The sequence below is a fragment of the Pinus tabuliformis genome, chromosome J (genome assembly GCF_031772625.1).
Source record: "Pinus tabuliformis cultivar Carrire ecotype Pingquan chromosome J, CPIR1, whole genome shotgun sequence".
Classification (NCBI taxonomy): domain Eukaryota; kingdom Viridiplantae; phylum Streptophyta; class Pinopsida; order Pinales; family Pinaceae; genus Pinus; species Pinus tabuliformis.
Genome location: NC_142295.1, coordinates 1,318,656,442 through 1,318,668,797, shown reverse-complemented (window position 1 = coordinate 1,318,668,797; position 12,356 = coordinate 1,318,656,442). Strand labels below are relative to the sequence as shown.

General features: G+C 35.2%; 1 protein-coding gene across 1 annotated transcript; it reads right to left on the bottom strand.

Moving 5' to 3' along the window:
• Window positions 1–5,391: 5,391 nt before the first annotated feature.
• On the bottom strand, window positions 5,392–7,493 carry LOC149232120 (organic cation/carnitine transporter 4-like). Its single transcript, XM_089379359.1, has 2 exons — window positions 6,843–7,493; window positions 5,392–6,693 (listed from the first exon to the last, which is right to left on the bottom strand). Exons 1-2 carry the CDS (start codon window positions 7,276–7,278, stop codon window positions 5,477–5,479), a joined length of 1,653 nt encoding a protein of 550 aa, XP_089235485.1. The 5' UTR covers window positions 7,279–7,493; the 3' UTR covers window positions 5,392–5,476.
• Between the last annotated feature and the right edge of the window lie 4,863 nt (window positions 7,494–12,356).

The following is a 12,356-nucleotide window of genomic DNA, read 5'->3' as shown; positions in this document are numbered from 1 at the left end:
AATATTATTTGAAGTAATAAGAGGAAATTTGAAATAGCTATATTTTTAGTAGTAGTGAGGGTAGAGGGTTTAGACATATCTCATATGAGATCATCGTACTTTGTCTTCACCCTCCTACGCTTTCACTTTGTTTTTGGTGAAGTTGCATTTAAGTTAAAATAGCTATGCTACAGAAAGGTACCCAGATTTTTGAAAATCTTACAAATTTTGGAAAAGATTGTAGCTTTTGCAAGAGCTTCAATTGTGATAAGAGACCCACCATCATTAGATAAGTAATAGATAGCTACTGGAATAGAAAGAATAGTATTTGAAGTAATAAGAGGAAAGTTGAAATAGCTATGCTTTCTACAGAAAGGTACCTAGATTTTGGAAAAGCTTGGAGCTTTTGCAAAAGCTTGCAAATTTTGGAAAAGCTTGGAGCTTCTGCAAGAGATTCAAATGTGATAAGAGACCCACCATCATTATATAAGTAATAGATAGCTACAAGAATAGAAAGAATATTATTTGAAGTAATAAGAGGAAATTTGAAATAGCTATATTTTTAGTAGTAGTGAGGGTAGAGGGTTTAGACATATCTCATATGAAATCATCATACTTTGTCTTCACCCTCATATGCTTTCACTTTGTTTTTGGTGAACTTGCGTTTAAGTTGAAATAACTATGCTACAGAAAGGTACCCAGATTTTTGAAAATCTTGCAGATTTTGGAAAAGATTGTAGCTTTTGCAAGAGCTTCAAATGTGATAAGAGACCCACCATCATTAGATAAGTAATAGATAGCTACAGGAATAGAATTTGAAGTAATAAGAGGAAAGTTGAAATAGTTATGCTTTCTACAGAAAGGTACCCAGATTTTGGAAAAGCTTGGAGCTTTTGCAAGAGCTTGCAAATTTTGGAAAAGCTTGCAACTTTTGCAAGAGATTCAAATGTGATAAGAGACCCACCATCATTAGATAAGTAATAGATAGCTACAAGAATAGAAAGAATATTATTTGAAGTAATAAGAGGAAATTTGAAATAGCTATGCTTTCTGGAAAAAGGTACTATGTTTTCTTTAAAGTACCCAAGGAACAATTTATGGATGCATTTGATGCATAATTGATTGTAGAATAGGAAATTTGGGTTTCCACGGATGTTTATCTAAAGAATTAGGCCTTTAATTATGCTAATGGAGACGTGTATAAATGGAAATGCCTCTAGAGAATACTCATAGATAAATTTGATATGGAACCATAACCATATGAGGGTGAATTGTTTAGTTTGGTTGAGGTAATGAAAGACAAAGCTCTTACTTCTGATGCAATTGTGAATGAAAATAAGCTCTTTGATTGAGCACTTAAGGAAGTTGTAAATGTCTATGTTTTGAGTAGATTGTTTGATTGTATTACATTTAAACATATTTTTTTCACTCAAATTGGGCTATAGTTAGATCACATAACATATCACATATATTTTCATCTATGCTCTTTTTCTATATGTGCTACAGATTCAACTATGCTCTTCTTCAATATTCTCTACCGATTTACGGCGTTTCCTTTGTAACATCTTATGCAAATGCTAGTTATTTATTTACCATATCTCTTTTATAAATATGGTGTTCAGCCCATGCTATTAATAATAATTTGTTCCATAATATTAAGCCCAATAAACATTAGCACCTAAAAATTTGATAATTTATGTTTTCACACTCGAATAAATTTTCAAGACAATAGCTATATTTTAATGTATGTCCATGTGAATATGACAGTTTGTCTTTTCACACTTGAATCATATGTATAAAGTTTCAAGACAATAGCTATATTTTAATGTATGTCCATATGGTATAATCCAAATTTAACATGTCGAACAGAAGCAAAAACGGCCGTGGACGAAGGGCCAAAAACCGCCCATGATAATACCGGGGAGGCCTTAAATCTCAAGCGAAAAACAAGTGTCTCATTAAAAAATATATCATAAAACTTTTGCGAAAATGGTGCACGCATCATTAATGGGACATGGTCATAGAAATAATAGATGATCAAACACTACTATCACATAGTTTTAAAGAAAAAAAAAATGAAACTTACTTTTGATACGAAATAAAATTTATTTTAATTGGTTTTTAATGCATTAATTTTTGCGAGGGCAATGTCTTAAGAGTTAAACATGTTGATCATAGAAAGAATGGATGATCAAACACTACCATCACATAGCCTTAAACAGAAAAAACCAATTACTATTGGACGAAAAATCGAAATTTAGTTTTGATATGAAAGACAATTTATATTAGTTTGTTTTTAATTACATTAAGTTTAGGGTAGGTCAATGCCAAGATTGAATGGGAAATCATCCTAAGGTGGAAGACATTTTCAACTCAGGGGATTTGAACTAATAGCATTACGGGAATTAAAATTTTATACGAACTACTCAAATTTAATTACGTTACTATAGTATTTATATTAGAAAGAGAGTTTGAGATTTTGGAGTTTTTTTTCCATTTCAAATATTATTTATATTGTGCTTAAAATTTAATAAAAAGGAATTTTTAATGAAAAGTTTTGATTAAATTTATTAAGTTATTTGCATTTTGTAAATGGGGATTTGTGTTTATTTGTGTTATTTAAAGGTTTTTAATCAATTACCTAACTTCCAACTCTAATTTTGAATTCTTTCCAACCTTAAAATTTGAATTCTTGAGGGGCAGTATGAGGGGGAGGGGTTCTTTTGAATCACAAAGGAAACCATGAAATTAGGTACTCTTGGGGTCTTGACAAAAAGACAAATATCATGGCAGAAATGTATGGGCTTCTACTTAGACTTTAGTTGGCAAAAAAAAGGAACCCCTCCAAAATAACTATATGAGGAGACTCTCTTCTTATTATTCATCATCTTCATAGTAGATCCCCCCCTAAGAATAACCAACTAAATCATATTTTCAATAGAAACCTTAGATTATTGGAAATATTCCCTCATCTGATCCTGATGATGAACCACGGAGGTTGGTTCAAAACGTCGATACAATAAAACATGATTGCGATGACTCTGGAAGACATAACTACACAAAATGTTGATCGCAGAAGCCTCAAATCCATAATATTCCTTCATCAGTCCTTCTTCCACATCCTAAGGAGTAAAAACAAAGAAGCGGATAACTAGGCCAACCTGCCATGCCACCTTGAGAGACAAGAAAATTTCAATTGGAGTGAAGGACTTCACCTGATTCTTCTAAGAAGAAGGCATAATCTCACCTTGAGAGAAGATGGAGTCTATGGACTAGAAGTGTACCAGAGCCTCTCTCTGGATTTGCGACGTTGTTCTAACTCCAAAGGGGGACATTTCCAGTGGATGGGAACATTGGATTTCTTGGATTTGTTTTATTCAGACACGTGACGTGGGCCGACCATATTTAACTCTCTTACATCCCTCTATCCCTCAAGAGATGGGAAATTGTGTACCTTGAAGTAGTTAGGGTGCCTTCAGTGATTACTGCATCTCCCTTTCTCTTCCCTTGGAGCCACAATTGCAGAGTAGGTGGGGGCTTAGTGAAATTCTTTTTGAAATACTGGATTTTCGGACACTTCAAAGGTACATTTCTGCTAGTTTTGAAATTTTATTTCATCGAGTTGTTGGTTTGGATCAATTTGGGCTTCTCTATGGTGGCTAGTTCCTCCTCTTTCTTAATCGGTGATATCTCCCGTGCCCTGATTTTCTTAGACCCACTCTCGCCTCATTCTCATTCCAGGGCTTACCTTCTCCTTCTCTGAATTGGCCTTTGGTCCTCATGCCAACTTGTGATTTTCACTTTGAGTTGCCAACTATGGAGCACAAGTGTCCTCCCTTTGTCTCTTTTGGAGGGGCCACTACTTGCCCCAACTTCCCACACCCTCCAACTGACAATCAACCTTTAATTCAGAACCTTTACCAAAAAGTTCAACAACAATCCAACACCATCCTTTCCTTGATAAAAAAATTGCAAAATATGAAAGTGCAAGTGAGCACGTTGGAAGATGAAGTTTGAGCAATTAGAAGCCAATTGTTAGAGTCCCACACTTAGCAGAACACATGTGATCAGCACAACTTGGCTAGTAGCACCTCAGGTACTCAATTTGATAATATGTCTCTCGGTCCTCCAACGAAGCAATGACTTCTTTTTGCAAAATCTTATTTTTGGCTGGTCAATATTGTGAGAGCCTATTGTTGCAATTTGGTTAGTGGAATGTACGTCGGACTTAAGTTCTAGTAGTTTTCTTTAGTATTTTTTTTTTAATAGTTTTCAAATTTAGATGATGATTTTAATGATTAAGAACATGTGTTTCCACATAATTAATTACATATTCATTCCCAAAAAAGTAGAATATACACACCTACCTACAAATGAGAAAATCTTAATTTTTAAATTAAAATGTTATAATTTTTTAATATATTATTATTATCCATTAAATATATAATATTCTATTCAAATTTACTATTTAATGATTAGAAATATCTGATTTTTAATTTTCATATAAATTTTGTATATAATATTTATTACAATTAAATTTTATATTTAAAAAAATAATCACTTTTATATATAGATTATCCTTTGAAATTTAATCACAAATTTGTTAGACAATTTTACACAATCAACCATGATAGACAATTATATATTTTTAATCCTAACATTAAAAATGCCAACTCATCGATATCTTTATCGATGAAGAAACTATCATTGACCTAATTGGTTGTTGGTTATAAGTGGAGGTAATGATACAATTTTATATGTATGTGAGCGACCTCTTTCTCATCAAAGTAAATTAGTTATTCAAACGTGGGAAACAATGTTTAAGATAAATATGAAATTAATTTAAAAAATATATCAGCGTATTTTATGTAATTTAATTTTAGATTTTGATTTTTTTTTTCAAAATCAATAAGATAATATTCTTAATTCTTAATTTTTGCCTTTGACCATGAAATTTTGTTGGAATTTGGTAAAAAGATATTTTAAAAATATTAATTTTTTTCACTGTTTAAATAGGTTTTTTAGATAATAAAAATAAATTTTAACACAATCAAAAAATTTTGTGTACCCAATATCTAGAAATTTGACAATTAACCCAAAAAAAAAATTCTATCCAATTTTCTCAAAATTGTTATAACTTTTCTTGATTTAAAAACTAAAACTTTCATCCATGAAAATATTTTAGATTATTTTCCATTATTTTCATTTTCACAACTCTACCTATCAAACATTTTCTGTTTTGTTTTTTTTAAATGATAATTACTAATTTGAAATTGAGTAATAAATTAGCTGAGAGTTTACTTTTCTTTTAATCATTATAAGATTTTTGTTCGTTTTATAGAAATTTATAATGTAAACATACTAATTGTCCTATGTTTAAATTTATAATGTAAAACAAAAACCGAACTAAGAATTTGGTGTGAAGATCATAATTCCGGACAGAAATTCAAAATACAAAGCAAATTACAAACGTTGACCATGAGTCCAACCCATTGAATTAAGCCGTCATGACCGGTTCTGCTTTCTCCAAAGCTCCCATGGTTTCGTAGAGAGGGCGATTCAAAGTCTCGGGAAGCTTCAAAGCCACCACGCCTCCTACAATTCCGGAAACGCCGATCACCGCGAAAGGCAACGAAGGATTTACAGTTACCATCACCACCACTAACGGGGCGATTATGGCGCCGATGTGTCCTGCCTCGCACGCCAAACCTAGAGCTGCATTCCGGACTACTGTCGGAAACAGCTCGCATGTGTATATAAATATCAAGTTATATGCCCCCGCCATACCGAATATTCCGACGACTCCACTCGCTAACTGCACGCCGCTGAACAATCCCATGTGCCTCGCAACCCAATTCGGCATGACCAGTGTTGGATCGGGATTCGAACCCTGAATGTTGAGTACCGTCGACATCAGGCTTCCCAACAGACAAGCCAGTCCGCTCAACAGCATGGTGGAGACGAGCATCGCCCTTCTTCCGAATTTGTCGAGCATGGCGGCCGTGAGGGCGTAGGCGGGCATTTCTGCGATTGCGTTGAGTAAAACGCTCACATATAAATTAGTACTCAGATTTACCACGTTCAGGCTTAATCCATAGTACCCCACACCAGAGACCAACCAGATGAACGCCATTAAAACCATCCTCGTCCGCGTCACGGGCGACTTGAATACGTCCACCAGGCTTCCCGATGGTTCCTCAGGCTCTGCAGGATCGTGCTCGTCCCCGTCCAATGCCAACGATACTCCCGCCGGCAGAGATTTCCCGTTCTTGGCCGCAATCGATCTCATGACTTTCATGGCATCTTCCAGCCTGCCCTTGACGAGGTACCATCGCGGGGACTCTGATACAAATGGCAGAACGAAAAGGCAATACAAGGCCGAAGGAATCGAGGCGACTATGTACAGATATCTCCAGCTGCCAGAAAAGTAGGAGAGAGCTGGAAGCAGAGCTATGCCGAGGGAAAAGAAGTACAAAGTCGACATGCCAACTCGTCCTCTCTTAGACGGCCCGACGGGCTCAGTTGCCAAAACGAAGGACGACAGCCCAACGCCGCCAGTGCTAATTCCCGTCAATAAACGGAGAATCAAATAAACCCAGAAATTGGGCGAGAAGGCCGTCAAGAAACCGAGGATGGCGTTGCAAATACAGACCAACCTCAGCACTCCCTTCCGTCCCAGCGAAGAATCAGACAATTGCCCAAATATCCCTGCACCTGCATCAGCAAATAAACATCAAAAGCAAAATGTTAACAATTGCTTCAAAGGGTCTAAAAAATTCAGAGAAATGGATGAAAAAATTTAATAAGGATCTAGCGGCAGCAAATTGCATATAAAGCTTCAGAGGTGAAATAATCTAAATTACCGATCAAACACCCGATGAAAAACGCAGACTGCAGAACCCCAACTTTATATTTCTGATCACAAATGAGACCCCATTCAGAAACCGTCGAAACTCCGCTCCCTCCGTCCCAGCCCCATGACGCCCGATCCATGGAACACATAGATCCCGTGGAACTGCAGGATTCGAACCCGCGCTTCATGGAAAGGAAATCGTCGAAGGGTTTCTCTATGTTGCAGTGCCAGTTGGGCTCATAGTCTGCAAAAATCATGACCATCGTATGAAAGGCCTCGAGAGTCCATGCGAGACTGGAGAGCACAAAATGCTTGAGCTGCCATCGTCCGAATTCTCCGGTCCATTTCTGCAGCATGTCGTCGATGCCGATTCTCTCGACGACGTCATCTTTGGACAGGAGGTCATCGATCAACCCACCGAGATCGTCGCGCCCAGGCTTCTTCATCGCTTCCACACCAGAAGACGGAGCAAGTTATCAATTGCTAATATTATCCAAAGGATCTTGCCTCGTTTGGGAGGCTGGCTTTCAGCGGGCAGCCATTAGGATCCAGAATATTGGAAATCCGCCACAAATTAATGTAATAAGCCACAACTGGGGCGAGATACCTGAAATACAAAAAAGGTGTTTGGCACAATGCGGCATGGGAAGGGAATCCGGACCTTTGGAGAGCATGTTCTTCAAAGAAGTCAATACAGTCGGTCCAAAGAGAGCGGCGGCTCAGTGCGGTTCTGATCATTTGATATCGACGGATCTGTGAATATGACAGATGGGATGATAGATAACATGCGTGTATTGAAACGTGAATTTAGCGTGAAAATGTCCCGGGCCCCGGTCCCACTAGTATGCACATCCATTAGAATTTGGAGTTATCTTTAAAGATTTTTTGGAAGTTTTTTTTTGAGTTTTTCTGGTCAAAATCTGGCAACTTGAAATTGTAGATTTGATAGTTAATTTCTGCACAATCAAAGTGTCTTAGGGGTTTTTCAAGTTGCTGAATTCAAATATACACTAAAAAACTATTTTAAATAATACAAATCAAGATTTAATCTTAATTTTTTCTACTGCATTCTATCACTTGAATCTCCAAAAAATCGCACTAAAAACAATTCCTTAAAATTTGAGACAACCTGTACACCATCCCATTCGGGCATTTTTATTCTCTCCACTGCCATTTGGTAACTGGCATCTTTATAATACAGACAATATTGACATTATCTATCTATATATATAGATAGATATAGATATATATATCGATTTTATTCAAAAATATGAGATACACACGTAATTATAGCAATCGACAGTATTTTTGGATAAACTCTTCTTTATTATTCCATATCAGAAAAATATAAAAGCCAAAGCTTCACTTGAAAAGGTTGCCCACACAGTTCTCCTCCGGCAAGTCGACAAGTGTATCACTTCCAAAAAAAATAATCGAAAGGAATTTTTGTTTATTGAATTGGAATTTTGTCGAAACATATAATTCAATTTGGATAATCTCATTTTATTATTAAATAATTTTATTTATTTTAAAATAATATAATTAATAATAATATATTTAGTTTTTTTTATTTATATTAAAAATATTTATTAATAAATAATAATTTTTGAGTGAAAACAAGCAATTATATTTTAATGGCTAAAAAAATTCTATATATTTATTTAATTTGATGCCTGAAAATGAACCACACTAATTGTATTATTAAAATAATAATATATTTAGTTTTCTTATTTATATTAAAAATAGATTTATTAATAAATAATAATTTTTGAGTGAAAACAAGCATTTATATTCTAATGGTTAGAAAATTTCTATATATCTATTTAATTTGATGCCTGAAAATAAACCACACTAATTTGTGTGTGGTTTACAATATTTTCTCCTATATGATTATTATTAAAAAATGTATTTACATACAAATTATAGATCACGAAAGCTAAAATTCATAAAATTAAAAATTAAAAAAATATTTATATCAATTAATTAATTTTCAAATTAAATATTTTTTTAAAAAATAATTTTGAAAATTTATATTTAAAATTTAATGTAGAAAATAATCAAATTAATTTAAATTATAAATTTTTTATTTATATATAAAGCTAACAATGATATTAATAATTATTACTCACCTTCTCATTTAGAAATGAGAACATTTATTAGTCCATTATAACGGAATAAAATATAACAAAATGAATTATAACTATTAATAATTGTAATAATTAAATAACAACAATAGTTTCCTAAAATTATTACATTATGGCTATTACAAGGACACCTATTAACCTATAATACTATAGTTATTTTTATTATTATTAATAGTCAATAATTAATGAGTTAAACTCCACTTACATTATGGCTATCATAAGGAAACCTATTAACCTATAATACTATAGTTATTTGTATTATTATTAGTAGTTAATAATTGATGAATTAAACTCTGCATTGTTTGCTTGGGATAACTCAATTGACAATGGCAGTGGAAATGAAGTCTCACTAAACTGGAAGTCTTGGGTTCAAATCTTGTGCTATCCCCCTGACCAGGTGAGAAGTTGGACATGATGAAGATGTAGCCCTACCAAGCTTACAAAAAAAATAAAAATTAGTTAAACTCAACATTGCAATAACTAACTATTATTAACTTGACTATTAATAGACTATTGTGCATTTAATTATAGCTATTAATTCTCTCCCATTAATGCTTTATGCTTTTGATAATTATTTTACATGGACAACTTTTCCGCACAACGAAAGCACAAATATTGTTATTAAACAAAAATGGCCACACTTCCATCCAACAAATAAATAAATATTACTATTAAACAAAAATGTTCACACTTCAACACAAAATGTCTTATTCATATAAGTTGGATTGTCTAGAGCTATTTATTTTATTTTATTATTGAAAAATTAATACGTCATTACCGATGTCATGATCCCATGTTGTGATGCCTTAAGACCACTGTGGGCGTTGTGTGGCACCAACGATATTTCGTCGCAGTTATACAGCGACTCTAACCCAAACTACGGCCTACTTCAAAACTTAGTCAATTTTACAATTCCAATCTTCTTTATTTTATTACTTTGTTCAATAAGTATTCAATTATGTGATATCGTAACTTCAATACAAGCAACAGAATAAAACTTCATTAACAACCCATGATTTCATAAAGAACAATATGAACATAGTATGTGCGACGGGAGGGGGAAACTCCCAAAACACTTCTCCCCTTTACTTCTTTTATTAGACTTCAAAGTAACATTACAATAGTTTTACATACGGGCCAACCATGAATAAACTCATGCACTAACCAAATACAGAGAATGGAAGTCGTTGGCCAAGTGAAACGCACTTACCCAGAATGTAAAGTTTTGCAACCTACGGCATGCCCAACCTAAGGTTGACACCTTTCCCCATGGAAACCCCAAACTTGGTGCCACAAACAACTCAGAAATCCAACTCTTTGACCTCTTCCAGAAACAGACTCGCTTGGTTGAGCCCCACCTCTTTCTGTGATATGTCTCACCTACGATCCCTTTTCGCGATATGCGCCCCTATCTACACTTATGTGGTATCGCACTTCCTGCGACTCTGCAATATAAAATTTCTACGGTTATGTGATATCGTATTTTCTGTGATTCTGCGATATCGCACAAACTTACATCTCTACGATTTCGGTGATGCCTCCTCCAAGTGTTGATCACTGTCTCGGATGGTCATCATGATCACTGTCTCGGTATAAAAAAACTTGACATAACTGGTGATGAATATCTTGGTGCAAGGAACTCCCAGTCATACACACTCAGTATTACTCTCTAGACATAGTCATTGTCTCAGCATGAATGTGACCTCACTGTTATACAATATCGGCATGTTAGGTAAACTTGCTTAGGATAGAGTCAAAGTTGACCAGGTTAAACAGTGATGGTTTTCGGGCACATGGTATTGTGTACCCATGGTATTCTGCCTGTGGTATTATATGTAATGGAGCTTATAAAAGGCTGGAATGACTTCATTGTAATGCAAGACCTGGAGGTGAGCGGTGAAGGCTCACTTGGTCGGATTGGCCAGGGTTTTCGCCAATGCTAATAAGATCTTATTAGGTTGGGTTTTTCCCAGGATTTGGGGTTTTCCCGGATAAACATTTGTGTTTATGTGTTTATGTTTGTTGCTGGTTATTTTTATATTTATTCCTCTCATTAATTATTTATGTTATGCAGTAAATTTCTTAACAACTGGTATCAGAGCTAGATATTGGCTTCAAAGGGATTCTTTGATGCCAGGGGTTTATAGTGCCTGATGAGATCAATGCAGCCTTTTTTACAGATCTGGGTCTGAAAATAATGGTGGAACAATCGTACGCGAAAGAACCTCAAGGAGAATGTGCAGAAGATAGTGTTGTAACTGCCAGGGATTGCAGTGCATTTGCGATATTTACCGGTTTGGAACATGCTAACGAATTGTTCAGGATTCATGCGGCTTCAAAAGATTTTCATTTTCTGCTACGTGAGGCCACTGGTGCTAGAATCTACAAGGTTCTTGTCGGGCTTGAATTTGGAGCAGTTTGATAGAAGTTTTTGAGCAAATCAAATTGAGAGAGGATGGATCAGAATCGCAGCAGCAATAAACAAAAAAAATAAATTAATGAAGTCAAAATTATTACATGTAAATGGGCATACTACTGTAAGACCTGGTAAGGCATGTGTACCCCTCAGTGATCACCGGTAAAGTCTGGGTTAGACCTAGGTGATAGGGGGGATGTCGGGTTAACAATACCCCGGGTAAAAACTCTGAGGGGGGTAAGAGCTAGAGTGAGCGGGATTGTCTCACTTAGCAGGTTTGGCTAGAGTTAGTCAAGGAACCCCAAGTCAAGTTTAAGGGGGGAATTGTTAGGTAAACTTGACTCAGGATAGAGTCAAAGTTGACCAGGTTAAACAGTGATGGTTTTGGGGCACATGGTATTGTGCACCCATGGTATTCTGCCCGTGGTATTATATGTAATGGAGCTTATAAAAGGCTGGAAGGACTTCATTGTAATGCAAGACCTGGAGGTGAGCGGTGAAGGCTCACTTGGTCGGATTGGCCAGGGTTTTGGCCAATGCTAATAAGATCTTATTAGGTTGGGTTTTTCCCCGGATTTGGGGTTTTCCCAGATAAACATTTGTGTTTATGTGTTTATGGTTGTTGCTGGTTATTTTTTATTTATTCCACTCAGTAATTATTTATGTTATGAAATAAATTTCTTAACACAACATACCAAACAAAGTCATAATCTCGGCACAGTGGCAACCATGGTCTCAGACATGATCTTGATGAAGACAAGATCTTGGTGCAGCTTTCATATGTATGTACATACATATCTCAATATAGATATCTCACTGACATGATGATGATATCAGTGGGAGTGTAGCAATGATGTAAGTGAAGATAGAGCTATGGTGCAATAGTAATGATCTCATTGTTATGATGAATATCTCGGTGATGGTGTATTGATAATGACCTCAGTGAAGCAACAATGATGATGAT